Consider the following 20,118-nt stretch of genomic DNA (forward strand, 5'->3'; position numbering starts at 1 on the left):
CTCAGTGTTAGATTCCCTTTCCTCCTTTCTCCCTGACTTTCCCCTCCCTTTCTCCCTCCCTCCATCCAAATACATACGACCCATGCCGCAGCCAGCTCTGACACTCTTTGGCTGGAGCCAGACAGAAGGAATACCCAGTTAACAACTTCCCACATTTTCTCATTAAGTCCCTTATCTGTCTGTATTTCGTTTCCCATTTGCTTGTTCCCTTACAGCCCCTTTCAGTTCAACTCTCTAACACAGAAATCTGTAAAACCACAAAAGTAAAGTGGAGGTACATGTAATATTCATAACTCCCTCATTCTCCACAGGCAGGGTCTTGGAATAGTAACTCTTAACTCCACTATAATGAAAAAACTGCCTTCAGTAAATGTAAACTTTTGAGGAGAATGGAAGTTAAGTATTCACCAAGGATTTGATCTTCAAAAGCAGCTGTAATCTTAGTACTTCAGTGACTTCTGGATATTAAAGACAATCATTTAGAAATTTGTGTCATTATTGTCTATTTCTGCAGCAAAAGGCAAAAGTATCATGGTACCATAGTATTCTGCAGTTACATATCCCCATAAGTTATACTTTATTTGCTGTAAAATTCAGAATAATTTGAATAAACTCTTCATTTGTGGGTACATACACATATACTTTTGCTCCATGTGGTGTTATTCCTTCTTTTTGAACAGAACAAAAGGTATGTTGTCTGTTCCAAACAGCTCTTTATTTAAAAGATCATTAAATAAGATACCAAAACACAACAACAACTGCAGTATATGGGTTATACAACTACCCTAAGGATTTGGTAGTACAGAAAAATAACCAAGAGATTTCATGCATGCAAGAACTATTAAGTAAACTATTTCTAAGACCTTTTCTATACCTACTATAAAATAGGAATTTTTTTTTTTTTTGAGGAGGATTGTTTTAACCATAGGGATTATTCATTGAATCAACTAAAATGTTTTTTGCATCCTAACAAAAGGCTTTACAATATTAGATTCTAGGAACAGTTGTCTTTAAATACATACAAACAATATAGTTCTGAAAAAAAATTTCGGAGGAACCACACCATCCATTCTAGACAAAATTATTCCCAAGTCATACTGCTCTGTGACAACTTTCTTTTAGAAAATAGTGTACAATATAGCACATACTAGTTATTTTTTCTTTTTTTTTGTGTGTGTGTACACATTTATTTTAGACCTTGAGTTACATATTTATAGGGAGAAAAAATCTTAAATTCTAAAATATTGGATTACAAAAATCTGTTATGCAGCTTGGATTTTTAAATACTGACTCAGAAAAAGCTGCAATAATGATGTCAAGATTGCCTTTTAGGACGTTTCCAGTTCCAGTCTATCCTCAAGATCAGATTCACTGACGTACAAACCCAGCAGTTTTTCATTCACATACTGTTAACACTTTGTTAAGCAGCTTAGACACCACATCTGGACAGAGGTCCTCAGGATGCTGGCAGTCCTTTATGAAAGCAACATGTAGACTATCTGAGAAGCTCCTTAGGTATACATAAGAGAAACATATCCTGCAAAAGATTCCTACAACCAAACTTCAAGAGTAAAACAGAAAATGGTTCCAGACTAATACTGCACTGTAACTGTTGAGACAAAACAGACTGGTACTTGACCCACTGGGAGCTCAAACAGACAAATGTTATTTCTTGGTAATTCAAGTCCAGTTATGTATAGTCCCATCTTTTCCCTCTGTATGAGGGGACATGAGGAGTCTCCTGAGACAACAGCTGTACACTCTCATCTATTTGGAAAAAGTAAGTCTTAGTTGGGCAACTAACAGCTCCTGAAGGCTTTATGTTTCTTAATAGCTGACACCCCTCCAAAAGTTCCTGGGTGGCTCCCATACCATTTCCCCATATTGCCACCTCAGGAGTCATTCGGCCAGCCAAAGCTTGCCTCCTAATGAGGTACCACAAAGCTCTTCTAGTCCACTGATTATTGGGTCTGTCAGACCCATCCAAGTATCCTGGATCTAACAGGTTTTGAAATCTGATCATCAACGTTGTGCTTTTGTGTGTGTCTTAATGTGACACCTGCTGGATTCAAGAGATTGGATGAGAATGTCAATTTTCAGTAGCAATGAATAAGAACAAATAAGTATGTTTTAGCTCCTCTTGTTGACAAAGCTTAAAAATGTGATTCAGATGCTTATTGGCAGTCCAGTAAATGGAAGGAAATAAAAATCATTTGACGGCTATTTATTACTTTATTTAGATGTCAGGGCTATTTACTTAATTATTTATCTATCTGTCGATTTATTTGCAGGTTTGTGCAGCAGCACTCATGACTTTTGAATGCTTGAATTTGGTAGCAACGAAAATCTCATTCCCCAGGTTCCTTGTGAAGATCAACCCCTCCCTCCACTTTCTTTGCTTCCTGAACAGCAAGGTACAAGTTCTGACTCTATCGTTACGTCACAGAAGTCAGTATACTTTATTTTGCAGGTTCTCTGCAACTCTTGTTTTATGACTGCCTTCAGTCATAATTTCAGAAGAACCTGCTCCTCTTCCTGCCCTCCTATACTCAAGTATTATAGTGGTGGCTTGCATCTTCAATTTGATACCGCATAGTGCAAACTGATAACTTATCTTGGGGAAAAAGAATAAAGATCAAGACCAAATTATCATGCCTCCATTATGTGTTAGTTAAGAGTAGGGTATGAGGCATAGCCACAATCATACATCGTAAAATTAAATCTCTTTTAATCTGCAAACTCCACATTTCATCCACTCTGTTCACACCACAGCCATTAAGTTCTTACATAAAACATAGAACAAAGTTTAGACTTATAATAGAAAAGACAGAAAACAGCAAATTTTATAATATACCACAAGCAAGACTCAAGGATTCTGAAGACTTATTTTATCACCACATTTAGCCTTGAGAACAGTAACTATTATTTATTAATGTTTCGTTTAAAGAAAAACTAACAAATATATGCTTCAGAGATGATAAAATTATTCATTTCTCGATGTTTTACTTTTCTGGTATAGGGCATTTGTAAGATTATGGATGATAACTATTAAAAATATATAAAATAAAATTAAATCTCAGTTACATTTAATTCTACATTAGAAATAACTGAGAGGTTTCTGCAATTGCTCTGTATGACAGTATCCAATATTTTAGGAGTATGAGAAATAACTAAGTATAAAGTTTCTGAATAATCGGTATAATTATTCATCTATGAACTTCGTAAAAACATCAGCAATGGAATATGTAGGAAAAATGTGCTCCTCTGCAGAGACAGAGAAAGACAGCAAATAATTGCCTTTATAAAACAAAACAGTCCATATCAAGAGGCAGTTCTTTAAGCCAAGGTAGCAATCTGAGTTAATGGTCTTCAAAACAACATTTTTAAACTTAAAGCAATTGTGAGTTGGTGAAAAAAGAAAAGCAAAAAAAAAGCTGTCTGAATTTACAAATCTTTACATATTGTGAGGGCCTCCTCTGGCCTGAACTTCATTCAGCACCCATTGCTGCTGCAGGTACAGCGCTGATTTTGCAGGCAATGCACAGCTAGGGCCAAGGCAGGTACCCTGAGGATCCCACTGAAAGAATGTGCGAAATAGAGACAAATATGCATAAGCCTGCCTATTTTTTTGCTGCCATCGTCCAAAAAGGAGGGCTAAAGAAAGGCTGCAGTTCCACAGCAGTGAGGTCATCAGGAGGTAGCAACAGCTAGAAGTGAGAGGAGATTTCAAGAAAATAAGGGTCCCCCAAAGATCTAAATATCCCTTAACAGCTCTGTATATCTGGCTTAATCGTATGGTTTAAGTGTGTTTTCTAACATTTTAATGCTGTATGCTTGCTTTTCACCAACGATCAATAAGCTGAAATGCCAGCATTGGCTTTTGTATCTTTACTGACCATGTTACAGTCATGGATATTGCTTCCTCATCTAGTTAGGACTGTCTCTCACTCTGGATGGCATTCCTCTGACAGCTCCCTGAACACCTCCATCAGAGGCTAGGGAACAACTGAACAAGCTACCTCCTGCCATACTTTAAGCTCTGCCTCCTCCAGTGACACACAGTAGCTGACCGTGTGTGGATTTACAGTGTGCTGAAAGGAAATGGGTTATTTTAAGCCATTTTCAGCCAGTCTGGCTAATCTTAACTCTGCACTGCAAGGAACAAGTACACAGTCACAGGGTAAGTTCCACTTGACTGCGGAGCACTAGATGAGGGTGAAACAGTTAATCATCATTATTTGAGGTCCTCTGCCATCACCCGGAATATCTAAATCACCTCCAAAATGAAACATGGAAGGGTGCTTTTGTTTTCAAAAATGTTAACATTCTCTATCAGATGACAACCACATTACCTTACCCTACTTTTCTTTTTTTAACTCTTATACTCCTAAAGTGAACATGAGAGAAAAATATCATAGCAACCTATTTCTTTTTGTCTTATTTTTCCGTGTTGCCCATGAAGTAGTGATCTGAAGTTTCTTTTCTTTTTTCCTCATATATTACCAGTGGTGAATTTTGGAACAAACTCTGTTCTGCTTTGTTATTTCAGACCAACACGTAATTTAGAATTTAAAGTGTCCATAATAGGACTAGGGAGCTTGTAGGTTTGTTGGAAAGAGGGATGTTTCTTAGCCACTTGAGAGCATACTGTCTCGCCAGTCTAATTCTACAACAGTTTCATAAAAAAATAAGGGGTATGAATCTACTAGAACCTTATTTAAGGAAAGCCCTTAAGCGCATTAAGCATTTAAAACAGAGACCAAATGTGCTTAAGTGCTTTGCTGTATTCAAGTCATAATGATTATTACAGTAATGAGTGTATGCTCAGTTATATCTTGTGAGTGCATGCATTTAGTGGCTATTGAATAAATAAACTGATTAATAACATTTGCAGTGAGAAAAGGAAATATAATTAGCTTTAATATAGTGAAAATACATTTTACTGTAAAAAACCATCCCTCCCCATGTAACAAAGTTTGTATAACCATTGGTATGGGTATGTTTTTTCTATGCATATCCTGTATATATTTAATAATAATTGACAGAAAATCTGACCTGTGAGAGGATTTGAAAATCCTCTGAGTGTTTTTTTTCTGGCAATTTGTTGGAACAGCATTGCTTTGAGGAAATACCTCAAACAGAAAATGGGTTTTCAAAAGCAATGTCTGTTTTTTGCCTCCTTGTCTGAGCATCCAGGCTTCACGGGTCTTGGACTACCCCTCTATTTTGACTGTTGTTGTGACCCCCAGTTCTTTCAGACTCTTTTCCTCCAGACTGGAACCCAGGATCATTGAGAACCTGAGTCCCATGTACATGTCACAGACACAGAGCTGGAAGATCTGTAAGTTTCAGGTGGCACTTGATTCCTCATGGCTTGAAAACAATTTTTTCCATGCTGGGAGCTTCCCTCTCCGTCAGCTTCCAAGACTGTCTTTAACCCCTGAACCTGCCTGTTGTTATTACAAATTTGTAGAGGGAGGGAAAGGAAATGCCTTTTAATTTTAAGTTTAAGATGTTCTAATTTTAATTCCTCTTTCAAGTATTTGTCCCAAGTTTCTCATATAACCGGATTAGTATTTTAACAGTGACAGCACAGGAGCATGAATCAGCTTTTATTTTTGTCTTTTTCTTTTTTTCTGAGCATCCATAGATTAGGTAAATACTGTAAATTCTTTTACTAATTTAATAAACTGTTTTCCTTATTTAGTCGGTGATACACAAGACTGAAGCACATCTGAGTTTGTTCTCACTAGCATACTCTCATTTATGTATTGTTTTATTAAATTATGACTCTTCAGTGGCAAGTTAGGAGTCAAGAACTTAAAATTCATTTACAAGCAGGCTATTTAAAATATGAATTTTGAAATTGCCATTTAATAGTTAGCTGATAGTATTTCCTTCCTTCCTTAGACCTAATCCCTAATAAATTAAACTGGCCAATATATAAAATATTGTGGCAATTCTGACTAGTGTATTATACAAAAATTTGCAAGCATATGTATGTTTGAGGTGTTGCATTAAGAAATTGTAAGATTCTCAGTAGGGTTTATGGACAATATCAATTTACTTGGTGTATGTCAGTGTGCTTTATAAAATAGAAAAAGACTACAATATTGTCAGAAATATGTTGAAATCTCAGTTTTGTACAATACATCATGCTTAGAAACTAGATTTATTTGCAAATGTATTGGTCCAATTAATCTCAAGTAGGAAAAAATCACAATCAAGAAACAGCAATTGCAAAAAAGACACAGTTATGTTACCATCTTGATGATTTTCCATAGTATATTTTCACACAAGTATGATTTTAGATTTAAATAAGATAATCATAACGCACAGTTACCTATAAACTAAATATACATTGTTTTCTTCTGCTGCATCAGTAATATGAACTTCTCTTGAGTATGTATGGTCTTCTAGCTTTGTTCACATGCAGCTGCCGTTTCAGAATATAGGGATTTTTTCTTTTCATTATTTCCTTGTCTTGGCTTGAGTTCTCTAGCTCAAAAGCATCTTGCTGAAGTAACTGTAGGATGCAAGAAGAGACACAATGTTATCAGCTTTTTTTGGTAATAAAGACTATCAATTCCTATAAAGTTTTATAAAACTTCATTTTAACATCTGCCACCAAGAAAAATGTTTACCATAGCAGTTGCAGGTTTAAAAAAAAAAAAAGGGAAGAAAAAAAAAAGCCCAAAACTCAAGACACAAAACTAAGATCAGGCTAAAGATGAGCTGAATCCTACAGAGGTGATATTTAAATTCCACTGAAACAAGTGAGATCGTTGGTTTTGACTAGAGAGAAAAGCTGGTATGTCCTCCTTGGACTAAAACGCAAATTGACTGAAAACTTCCTAATGATTGTCATTCTGTAATCACTCATTTAGGCTAAACACCTCCTAAAACACCCACTGCTTGCTGGTTTCAGCTTTTGAGCAATATTTTTATCTGCAACTTCCTACAGCTAAAAAATCAAAATGTGTAATAAACAAATAAGAAATGAAATAAAGCACAAGAAAGCCAAAATTTTGTCAATCAAAATTTCTTATATAACTGTGTTTTGAGTTTTACTTGGAGTTTTTGAAGTGTTTTGTTCAGATTCGTTCTTGCTTTATCTGTTAAGATTTCATCCATTCTCTCACCATGTTCTTCCATGGTCAAGTACAGTCCTACTGTCTGTCTGAAAGGCATTAAACTGAAAACATTTTTATACTCACCTCAGTATTTCCCTAAGCAATCAAACTCTGTTACTCACTTAATTACTTAATAAATGAGTGCTCATCTAAATTCTATTGAAATGAATGGAAAGACTCTCATGGTTTCAACAGACTTTGGAGTCAATCCTGGATGAATAAGATCACAAGAACTTCTTTCATTACATAAATTGTTTATTTCAAGCCTTCTTCAATCCTTCCCCCTCTGGCTCTGTCCCTTCTTCTTTTATTGTGTCTTATAAACCTCTGCACTGCATAAGCATGTTCCTAAGCTGGGAGAAGAATATTTTTTTTCAATTTCACATGCAGTACTGTTAGGAGTGATGATTCCCAACCACCACAAGAGGTGATGCAACGGCAAAACAAGGAACTGTGATTAAGCCATATGGGCTATTGCATATATTCAGTTCTATGGTAGCTCCTTTTCAGCAATAAATGTACTGATGAAGAGAGTCCTCATAAAACTCTGGTTCTCAAGGATGTTGCAGTCTTTTGCATGGACCATCCCAGCTAATATGGAGGATTGAGAATAAGCCTGCAAATAGAGAGCTGTGATTCAGCAAACAAAAGAGGATCAAGATTCAGGCAGACTGTCCATGAACCTGCAACAGCTGAAGAAATTGGGTTTACTGGAAAGTGGCTAGTGACACCGAGATATCTTTTTTCACTATGCAAAGCAGTTTTAAGTGTAATCTATAACAACGCAAGTGGATTGTGCCTAGTGTGCCTCTGTGTGATCACTGCACTAAGATAAATATCACAAATGGACTATAAACAATCACTATTTAAGAGCAGCAATCCTCATACAATCACAGTGTCAACTTCCTGGGTCCTCTTTAAGTGTGGGGAAGTGAAAAGCAAGAGTTCCCTTGCTACCAGTTTCCTAGCAATGATAAGAAGCCCAGAGAACCTGGTAAAATTACTCGTACACATGGGCATGTGTCCATGCATTTTGAATCCAGTTTGCCGTAGGGCCTTAAAAGGGTTTTCAGAAACCTGAATACTGCCTACATTTAGTTATGCCTCAATAAATCTGCAGTAACTTCACGTCTGTTAAGCAGGTATTAATTTTGTGTTCTGGCATAGAGCTCACTTTCATGTGTTTGTTTGGTTCCTTGGAATGGCTACAAAGAGTGGAGAAAGTATGTCGTTAAGAATAGTTCTTAGTTATCCATGGCTCTTTATAAAAAACAGACACTCAGCTTGTCAGAAACTACATTAATTCACAACTCTTTCAATAAGAGGCATATTAGAGGTGTTAGAGAGTATAAAAAAGGGAAGGAAAGCTTAGACAATGTGACGGGGTCACATGGATATGGATTTTAAAACATCACTACAAACAGAGCCTGAGAGTTTAATAGCAGCTGAAACATGCATTTGTGACAGACTTTTACCTCCCAATGCTGAAAGGCTCTGCTGTGGCAAACTTTTTGGAGTTGATATACTGTCAGCATTGCTTCCAAGCTGAAGCCATCCAGAGCAGCAGGAAACTGTCTTCCTGAAACGAGATCCTCTTCATCTACCTCTACTGTTTCCCCCACTTGGTTGTTTATGTTGTTGACAAGATTGCAGACATTTAGCAGGGTCATTTTCCAGTAAGGAAGTTTTGCTCTGTTAATCTGAAAATACAAATACCCACTATTTAACGTGTTGCAATTTTTGTTTTGTTTTTTTTAGTAATAATCTGTGACATTCAAACATTTTGGTAGAAACAATTTTGTATGTTTGAAGTACTTTTCATCTGCTCAACTTTTAGACAATAATTAGAGAGTGCTGAAATTAGGACAACTCATTTATTAAACACACCAAGTCTGCTTCCCCACAGCCTTACCCCCCAGGTAGATATACACGATGAAAAACTAAACTGCTACCAAACCAGAATGGTAGCATTTCATAGTCATTCTGCACAGGGGCAAACAAAAACACAGATGGAAATTAATATAATATAAATTCACAGGTGTAAATCAGGACAATGAGTCAAACCCACTGGATAAATTCCCAGTACTGGAATCCAAGGTGGATGCCTGTGGTTAACTAGATGCTCCTCCCCAGTTCAGAACAAATACCAGTCATTTCAAAATTCCCTGAGAAAAGGAATGGAGTCCCTGCTTCAGGGCAAGCTGTCTGATGAGGCTGGGTCTGAAGTTATGGAATCTGTAAGCCCCAGGATTTGTGGATGCTGGAGAGTCCTGAGCCTGGGAGATGTGAATTGAAGGTCTACAGGCTTAGATGAAGATGGAGCAAAGATGAAACAGACCTGTGCAAACAATGTATTCCTGATTTGGTAACTGGACTGAAAAATTCAGACCAACTGTATTTAGGTGGTCCATAATGGATCTGTTCAGAGATGTTACAGAAAGACAGAAACAGAAATTTCACCATGGTTTGTCTCGAATTTTGCTTGCTCCAGTATCTTGCATTATTTAGGAGTTATTTAACTTTTAAATCCTCTTAAAAAATGTTGAGAAAAATAATTTTTACTTTTCTACTAGTCCTGTTGCTTCCAAGCAGTTGTGGCAGTAGTCTTCTTTAGTTTTGATTATCAATGGAAAAAAGTAAGTGAAAAACCTAATTCCTACCTCATTCACTGCTTTTCATGTCTTTGCCGCTTTCTTGGTTCTCCCAGTATTGATTTCTTTCAAATTGTATTCCTTTTAGTGGTGAGTATAGAAATTAGTTTCCTTAAACTAGAACTGGTGACATAGCGATCTCCAATCAAAAACCAAATAGCAAATTCCTATTTTTTACTGGCAAGGGCTTCCTTGCTGTGCACATTAGGATTACACTTTACCTATGAACTGAAGTGTAGTTGCTTCTTTTCCTGGATATACAAAGTTAAATATAGGTATTACATTAACACAGACATTGCCTTTTACATACTGACAGCATTAAGAGTGTGGATGCAGTGCTTACTTAGCTGAACATTTAGGTAATCACGTAATCTGTTTCTTTAAAGCATCTTCCTAACAAAGGGGCATTGTATGCAAGATTTATGCATATTCACCACACTTTATTATTTTTTGAGGGAAAAGAAGGAAAATGGAGAGGAGTGAGGAAGAAACAAGAAAAGCTGGCATCACTATTAGCATTAGTTACAAAAAATTCCCTTTTGGCCAGAATCATTATTCCAATATACATCTGATATATGCATGCCTTTCAAAATGAGAATAATTTAGCCCTTTAATAAAACCACTATGTGTTCTCAGATTACTGACAGGGCACAGGAAAAAAAAAAAAAGTATTTTGTTTTGAGGCTAAGAAGAAAACAAATCTCAAATCTTATTCAGAAGCTTGAAATTGGTTCTGCATTGTTTACTTTGAGCTCATCTGTTGTCCCATCTAGGTGCCCTAATTAGTCTGTCAAATTATTTGAAAAGATGTGACAGGTTCAAAACAGAAATTAACCTCTTTGCAGAATGTCTAATGTAATTAACAGAAGTTAAACCAGCAAAAACAGCAAGTGTCCACTGCAATTTCAGAATCTTCTTTGGTCTGTTTTAAAATATTTGTGAAATATAAAAATATGGATCTTTCCATGACAAATGAGGAGGCTTTTCCAGTGCACTTCTCTCTCTTGGGTATACGAAAGAAATGTGAGCTAGCACTACAATAGCTAAATTGCAATGAAGAATAAAATCTAGGGGCAGTGCTATGTGAGCAAGTCAGAGTTCTGAGTTTAAAAAAAACCAAAAATATTCCAGTGGATGGGAACAGAAAAGAAGAGGAAAGGATAGGGAAATTTGTTATGCCTTCTTGCATAATTTATAGAATCTTTTTGATCTGAAGTTACTACTTTATGTTAGCCTGATGCATGTCTATGTTTAAAGGAACTTTCCTCTGTATATTAGTAAAAAACTTAAATAGCAGACTTCACTAGGTGAAATTGGTCTTAGCTGCTACTTATGAGGTTAGGGGAAAAAAAATTTGCAGTGCTGCCTGCAAGCATGCTTCATTTGTTAAGGGAGTCTAATTCCCCTTAATACCACGCGTCTATTACCTCGAAGTATTTTTACTTGGGTACACCTGCTTCTGACTTACACTGCTCACAGAATGAGACTATAAAGCATTAAGAACTTCAGTCAAGAGTGCAATTTTTTTTTTAACTGAACATGGAGCTCTCCAGGTCACGTCCAGTCACTGAACAGAGCAGTCGTTACTTTTCTACTCTGCTTCACTATTACAGCAAACGTTACAATCTAACAGCTTTGTTTTATAGGTTATGGGAAATCTCTGAGGCGATTATCCTAACGGAATATGTGAAAATACAGTTTAAGATGACCATAACCCAAACGTTCTGGTACATTTCCAATGTGTGATATATTTTCCACACAGGTCTAAGCAATACCAGCTACAGTTGCTCAAGACATATTTTGGAAAACACCTACACAAGAGATCAAGGAACCCGTATCTGCCAAGATGGAACTAATTTTTTTAAGATTCACTTGAAAAATATCTGAGAGTGACCTGAAGGAACAAAAGACACTGCAGTATGAATCAGAATTTAAAAGTTATTAATGCTGAGGTGAGTATGCATTTCTATTGCTGAACACACTTCTGAGATAAGACTTGGATATATGGTTTCCCACACCTCATATATCTTGAAAGAGAATTTTAAATCATCATAGAAACTGAAATGATCTTGAGAATGTTTCCTTCTTTGACAACAGGCTTGTCCTATGAAAGATTAAAGAGAATCCCAAGTTGTAACTTATCTGATATCTTTTTCTTTCCATTTCTGGTTGAATGATACCTCGATAGTTTGTTGAAGATACTTCTTATGTCATAATCCATACCTCCCAAATGCTATTTTTTTTTTAGAAAAAGAAAGTTCAATTCTCTACTTTTATATTCTTGTCTTTATCTAGTGAAAGCAGGTGAAAAACAAATTCATAACCAAGTAAAACCCAAGGTAATGCAGGATCTCTATGGTTTCATTTCGGAATAGTAGTTGAATTTTGTTCAGAATGTAACCATAGTAATAATAAAAATACTGTCTTTAAGCAGATATAGTATTGAGTTGTTACAGTGGAAGTTTTTCCATGGTGTATACTAATGCCTGTAAATGTAATGAATTTTTATGTGATGACTGAGTGAGGAAGTCAGTAACTCCTAGGCAGCTGTAAACTCATCTGCCACAGACAAGGAAACTAAAGTGTCTGGGCACATACAGTCAGCAATAGGCATCCTAGAACACTAAGAAGTTCAGAGAGTCCAAGACTTCAGAAAATTAATGTGAGTGCAGATCCCAAAGGTGGAGTATATTCTAGTGATGATACATTCTTCAAGGAAACACTTTTTTTCTTTTTTTTTTTTTTCTTTAAATAGCATCATCTCAATCTTGTTTGAGTTCAGGACATTCTTCATGCAAGTGGTGGTTTCAGGCAAGCATTTAGGAAGCTGGGAATAGAGCTATTTGATATAAAAGAGAGACAGCAGATAACTGTCTGCATGTTTGTGACACTTCAGGTTGTGTTGTCTTACCAGATCTTCCAAATGGCTCTTTGGATTTTATCTTAGAGGAAAGAGAGAGAGAACATTTTAGGGACTTGTTTGATCCCTGTATCTTCTTTGAGATGTAACAGCAGGGAAGGGTGATAAACTGTATTAAACATTGAAGACAGGCTGTAATAAGCATGGACGTACTTCTTTAAAGATGGAGAGTGATTCAGCATAGAGATGACTTTAAAGAGCAGTTTGAAAAGGGCCAGTAGACACTGGACAGCAATCTGTGAAGTCAAAAGCATACAGTAACTCTTTCCATAAGATTGGATAGACTACTGAATGTTGCAAAAGGTGTGAGCTTAAACCCTAGCTGTAGTCTTGATACTATACTTCACAAATGCCTACTTAGGAAGATCTTTTCTGTCAAATACTAGAACCACAAGTGATAATCCACTTTGCTGCATTTTTAGATCTGAGCTTTCATAAACAATTTTTTCTTTTTTTTCCTAATCTTAATGCTATTTAAATAGTCTGGATTTCCCTTTCTGCTTATTACCAAGTCAGTGTCAAAGATGGTTAATGCAATTTAACAATAATTGCCCTCAACTGGAACCAGATCTCAGGCACAATACAAGACAGTTATTACACATACCATCCTCAAATTTGTCTCTCACACCAGAGTCATACTTTTGTTCTAATGAGGGTTAAAACCTATCAGAGGACAACAGAAAAAAATAAAAAGACTTTGTCATTTCAGTAATGAATGGAATAGTGGTATGCCTCTTGTAGAAGCATTTATGCACATTTTTTAGTGGTTCCACCACACCTTACTTTGATGTCGAGACAATATATATTGAACTAATGAATTTTAGATGGTGATTTAAGGCAGTATAATGTAGAATTAAAGCAATGTCTCTACCATGCATCTACTGCTTCTGTCAACTTCAGGTGTCGCTTGATTTACGGTGTATACCATAAAGAAATTGAATAGCAAGCTACATGATGTAAAACAACATATAAGAGTACTATGGCAAACATCATTACATTATAAACTGGTGTGCTATATTTGTGCATTTTAGTTACCTGAGATTGTGCTCTGTGCTGAGAGGGAGGGAAAGATGGAAGTGGAAGTTAGGTTCACAGTTCCACTGAAGTCAGTAGCAGAAATACCAATAGCTGCAGGGTTTCCTCCCAGGGCATAGTATGCTTTGCCACACACAGAAAGAACTATTTTTGTCAGGCTCCTACATTTAAATTTGTCTCAGGAAAAGAATATCTATTAAATCTTTCTGTACCTTAGAGAAACAAGTGGCAAACAGGTTTATTTGGCATCTAAGGTTAATTACCATGCCAGTAAAGAATATGGGAACCTAAGAACTGCCAGACCAGATCAAAACAATGTATTTTCTGGCCTCATTTCTTATTCTAGTCTATTCAAAGGATCCTATGAAAAAGCTCACATATAAGCAAATACAATAAATACAGAAGTCTTCCAGGTAGGTTTTGTCCTTAACCTTCAACTAGTCGTTGGCTTATGAAATTCTTTTTTTGGTGAAATTTTTCATTTCTCATTTCATTTTCCATTGAATTTCAGCATCACTTGAACTTCATTAGAACAAAGAATGAAAATGTTCAGCCTTAAGCCCATGGCTCTTGTTTCGGGGTTTGTTCTTTGATATGTTGCTGAAGAAATATTAGACTTATATATTTCTTACATCATTCATGGAAAATAACAGCGTTGAGAAAGTGTTTGTCTATCAGCCTGTTCAATACATATGTGCAACACTTGCTGCTTCACCTTGTCAATATGAGATTGGAACTGAATTTTTGTCTATTTGTATTGAATAACACGTACATCGTTCACAGTCTGGCAACTTGTCAAGGAAGACAAGTGACAAGAAATGTCACTTATCAGATTATTCCCGTACTAACACTATGATTAAATTCCTAAACCAAAATCAGCATATGTATTAACAGTTTTTGCTTTATGACTATCTTAATGTTATGTGCATATAGGAAAAGTTCTGCATAAAAATAGCACTTACGGATTTGACTTAAGGTTAATTTAGCTTTCATCAGGCGTAATCCTATTGGAAACACATTTCCTCATATAAATTTACATCTCTGCACATAACACAGTTTTGACAGTTTAATGAAAGTACCAGTGTTAAGAGTGAGGAGCACTTTTAGTGTGTCACATCAACACCTTTAAATTTCCTTTGAACTGGAGAAAATCTTGCACCAAAGTAATGTCTAGCACTGAACTTTTCGGCCTAGACCATAGGTTATTACTTTGTGCAAAGACTTCTGGGTTTGTAATGAGAATTCATTTGCTCCCTACCTGTCAGCTAAAAGAGAAAAAATAATTACCTTTGATGTGTACATATTGGTCAATAAATCTGCTTCTAACGCTTTCATTTCCTCTTCTGAATCTGGGAATAAACCAGAAACATATGTTTATTATTTCATCGTAAATCATGGGCATTTCAATTCAGCATACAGAATTTAGATATATCAACGAATTTTGATACAAAACCCAAACAAAAAAACTTAGATAAAAACACAGCAAAGTGATCTAGAGGGACTGTGAGGAGTCTTCAGGTAACAGCAACATTATGTTAAAATGAATACTCACTACCTTTTTAAAGCACGATCAAGCTTACTGAAGTGAATGAAATGATTCATTAATCTCAGTTCACTGGTAGACAGGCCCACTAATCTGCAGCCCTTTCAGTAAACAAAACTGCTGTAATATTCTTCATTCAAACTCAGTATGATTTTCATAATCACTATTTGTCACCTCTGCTTACTTTGGAAGAAGATTTTGGATATTTATTTTCAAAGAATATTTATTTAAGTAGCAGCTAAGTGTTTATATGAATGGAAGTTATGATTACTTGACAAGATTTAGTCTTGATCATTCTTGGTTAAATTAAGAATATTTTTACTAATATGAGGGAATTGAGCTTGACCAGTTTGTGATACAAGCTCTTGACAATGCATATACCAAAATAAAGTATTCTGACTGAAAGTCTTAGGATTTTCTTTACTAATTTAGTTGGCCTTTGATAGCTCAGCAGACTTGCAAGACCTGTGATTCGGTGAATAGGATAAAAATTGCTGTAGAAAAAAAGCCACAAAGTTTTCTGCTTTGTGCTGTACAGAACCACAAGGAAGATCTGGTACCTTGAAAATGTAGCAGCAATCACAGCTTAAAGATGAGATATATACAGAAATCAGTTAAGTCTTCAGGTGAAACAGTGGGATCGAGTGCACCCTCAGCAAGTTTGCAAATGACACCAAGCTGAGTGGTGCAGTTGACACGCCAGAGGGATGTGATGCCATCCAGAAGGACCCAGACAAGCTCAAGAAGTGGGCCTGTGTGAACCTCATGAAGCTTAACAAGGCCAAGTGCAAGGTCCTGCACGGGCAACCCCCACTATCAATACAGGCTGGGGGATTGAAGGGATTGAGAGCAGCCCTGCCGAGAAGGACTTGGGGGTACAAGTGGATGAAAAGCTGGACATGAGCCAGCAATGTGCACTCACAGCCCAGAAGGCCAATTGGATCCTGGGCTGCATCAAAAGAAGCGTGGCCAGCAGGTCGAGGGAGGTGATTCTGCCCCTCTACTCTGCTCTCGTGAGACCCCACCTGGAGTACTGCGTCCAGCTCTGGAGCCCTCAGCATAAGAAAGACACAGACCTGTTAGAGCAGGTCCAGAGGAGGGTCACAAAAAAGATCAGAAGGATGGAACACCTCGGCTATGAATAAAGGCTGAGAGAGTTGGGGTTGTTCAGCCTAGAGAAGAGAAGGCTTTGGGGAGACCTTATTGCAGCCCATCAGTACTTAAAGGGGGCTTATAAAAAAGATGGGGGCAGATGTTTTATCAGGGCCTGTTGTGACAGGACAAGGGGGAATGGCTTTAAACTAAAGGGGGGTACATTTAGACTAGATATAAGGAAGAAATTTTTTACACTGAGGGTGGTGAAACACTGGCACAGGTTGCCCAGAGAGGTGGTGGATGCCCCATTCCTGGAAACATTCAAGGTCAGGCTGGACGGGGCTCTGAGCAACCTGATCTAGTTGAAGATGTCCCTGCCCATGGGAGGGGGGTTGAACTAGATGACCTTTAGGGGTCCCTTCCAACCCAAACTATTCTATGATTCTATGATTCCATGAAACAGAGTTCCACATGGCTTTTAGCTTTCCTGGAATACCAGCAGTCCAAAGCCAAACAATATGCTTACTTATATTTAAAACCAAATTAAACCAAAATCTATTCCATATTCACATAAGTCATATCTCACTTTCATTAAAACTATCAATGCTGTTGGCATGTAACACCGCACCACACAATCTGTGGATAGATTCTGCCTATGCCTTCATTTCAGGGATCATCACCATGTTGTGTCACTACCTTTCACAGAACATGAGATGGTAAGGGACCTTTTATACAAATATGTGCTAATATGTCATAGATTTCTGCTAGCACAGGAAGCCAACTATTATAATGCTCTTAAAAATCAATCATGTTCAATCTTAATAACAAGAACTCACCACCACCACTGCTGTGTTTCTTCTCTGGGGAATTCTTTCAAACTACCTTGGTTATTTGCCTTCTTCTAATTTCAAGCCTAATTTATTTCTAATTATAATTTTATTAATGGTTTGTATGTAACTTCCTTCACTATAAATGATACCTTTCTATTTGTAATATTTACTCATGTATTTTTTGAGAGCAATCACAGCCCTTCCCAGCTTAGATTTTTAGGGTGTGCTTACACCGTGATTAGCAAACAAATGCAAGATCACTGTGCCTTTTGGACATAGACCAATGGGATAATATGGGATAATAATGACATAAATATGGGATTTCCATTCCCCTGGAAATCCCATAAATACTCCACTGAAAGGCTATGCCCAGAGCTATTAGGCTCTCATCTATTCTCCTTTCTTTTTAATAGCCTTGTATTGCCTAACTCGTCAGAGTGGCCCTCCTCTGTGCCTGATGTGATCTCAAGACAGCACAGCATAGTACAGTTTGGATCAGAAGCCTCAGTACTTAACTACCTTAATGCTTACCATTAGCTACAGGAAGTAGCTCTCTCACACATTTTTTTTATTTTGTTTGTCTTTCATGGCTGAAAAACTTCAGTATCTAAAATGAGGTCAGATAATATGACCAAGTCTTTTATCTCCTCAGACATTTCCAACAGCTGTGCTTCTGTTAAAAGGAGTTTTTTATAGGAACGTCTATTATTTCCTAAGCTATTGCATTTTGTACTGTTGCACTGCTTCTCATTTCTATTATTCAGGTCATCAAAAACTTCTGTGTGTTATGCCGACCTTCCTCTGTAGTGATGCCCTGTTCACCTTTGCATTACCAGCACACTACATTGATTCATTCTTACTTCTTGCATTGAAGTTGTTATTGAAAATATTAAATAAGACTGGTTTGTAGATCAGTATTACAGCAAGTCACTAGCAACTAATCTTCAACCTAATGCCTTCCAGCCCTTCCAGCACTACTGGTTGTCAGTGTTACCTAATCTCTTAACCGCTTTACCATTAGCCAAAGTTCTGCTGGCAGCACAAGATCACCTCAGCTGAATTTCTACTAATGATAGCAGCAGCTCTTGCGAATGGGTGAGCAGCACACGTGTGACAGCATCATGATTTGCGGTGTCTTGGGTCATACCAGCTGAGGACAATGAAAGGAGTGTCTGGTTAGCACCTGGTTTTTATATTCTATAGAGGATGGAAGATAGCTTCCACACCATCGAGGCTGGAAGATAGCTGCAGTTGTGGAAGATAGGTAGGTATTAAGAAACATTTTGATTGAGAAAAGAAGTCTGGAGGGCATTATTCAGGAGCCTGGTCAAGATTCCTCAAGTGAAGAATAAAGCCAGGCTTGGAGGAGGAGAAGGGAGCACGTCCAAGTAATTCAGGAGTGAAAGAGACAGATGAGGAGTAAAAGCATAAAAAGAGCAGACTCTGAGAGAACAACATATAGAAAGTCTGGTTAAACGTTACTGTTCAAATTAGAAGGAAATTCACACAGTTTGATGTCCTCTTGATTCACTTCTTATTGACAAGAAATATAGGTTCTATTCATATATTCAAATTCTACAGGAATAGTTACATTTTACAGGCACACACTTTCCCCTGAGGGGAAACATTTTCAAAAGAAAATTAAAATGAATGATCATTTTCTTTATGACGTAACTGTCCATGTTAGTTAAAACATAAGCTTCTCCATAGCATTTCTCATTTAAATATGATTTCACATTTTCAAGCAAATAAACCATCATGTCAGTTACACATACAATTTTATTTCTGTTTTTTATGAGCCTATTTTAATTTCCACCGAAATTTTTTCTTTAGTGGGCTTTCATTCAGGCTCTACAAACAGCTGAATTAAAAACTACCTCACTGAAAATACTAGTCAAGTATTTGTTTAAAAAGCTTGAAATATATGGGGAGAAAATAAATAGTAAGCCTTGTCACTAAGATCACCAGTTCTCTACAATATAGAGAATGATTATGTTTAAACTGTGATAAAATGCAGGTATTACGTGTGTTACATTTTTCTTCTGCAGAGGAATACAAATTGGAAACTTTCATCTAAAGTGAGAATTAGGAATTCTGAGTCCTCCTGAATACTGAAGCAGAAAAACGAAGCTACTTGTAAATTTTCTTTTTAAATTTTGTGGAGTTAAAAATTAATTTGCAAGTTAGTTAAGATTGGATTTTGAAGCCTATTCTGCTTCATGTCTGTGTGTGTACACCTGTTTAATCGCCAGTGATTTATGACAAAATACCTATCTTTGGTCATAAACTTAGGGCATAAATGACACACACTTCCTGTGTCATTTTCCAAAGGAGCAGGCAACGCATTTTAATATATGGTCCTCTTTTTTTAGGTTTCTACAGCAATTGCTTTTGGAGTAGAAATGCACTTACATTAACCTTTCTATTGTGTGACCTGCCATCTGATTCAGCATTTTTTGTCATAATTTCAAATCAGTTGCTAGCAATTTGTTCCCCAGAACACTAAAATTGTATTTCTGTCACTAAAAAGTGACTAAAGTGCATATATATTCATGTTGATTTGGATTATGGCAGCTATCCATATGAGTTGCAGAAATCATAATTTCTATGATAGTTTGGAAACACATCGTGTTCAATAAATCACAAATGAGGCAGCATAATCAAGCAGATGGTCTACACTGATGTATACTTCCAACGACTAGTCTACACTAACTGCCATGGTATGGACGGTGTGAGGAGGAATGGTTTATATGAAGGGAGAAAGTTATGGGAGCGACAGAAAAAACGATGCTGGCCAGAGCCCGTTATCAGGGCCAGCTCCTCGGCGCCCGCTGGGCACAGCCGCGCTAGCCCGAAGCCACTTCACCTCCTTCCTTTAGGTCCCTCCGGAGGCTCCGGGAGCGGCTGGGGG

At 37.0% G+C, this 20,118-nt stretch overlaps 1 protein-coding gene across 1 annotated transcript; it reads right to left on the minus strand.

Moving 5' to 3' along the window:
* Positions 1-6,153: 6,153 nt before the first annotated feature.
* On the minus strand, positions 6,154-15,089 carry NTS (neurotensin). Its single transcript, XM_009325349.1, has 3 exons — positions 15,027-15,089; positions 8,609-8,833; positions 6,154-6,526 (listed from the first exon to the last, which is right to left on the minus strand). The coding sequence occupies exons 1-3, from the start codon at positions 15,072-15,074 to the stop codon at positions 6,380-6,382; spliced, it is 420 nt and encodes a 139-aa protein (XP_009323624.1). The 5' UTR covers positions 15,075-15,089; the 3' UTR covers positions 6,154-6,379.
* Positions 15,090-20,118: the final 5,029 nt, after the last annotated feature.

This window comes from Pygoscelis adeliae, unplaced genomic scaffold, assembly GCF_000699105.1.
Source record: "Pygoscelis adeliae isolate BGI_AS28 unplaced genomic scaffold, ASM69910v1 Scaffold196, whole genome shotgun sequence".
NCBI lineage: Eukaryota > Metazoa > Chordata > Aves > Sphenisciformes > Spheniscidae > Pygoscelis > Pygoscelis adeliae.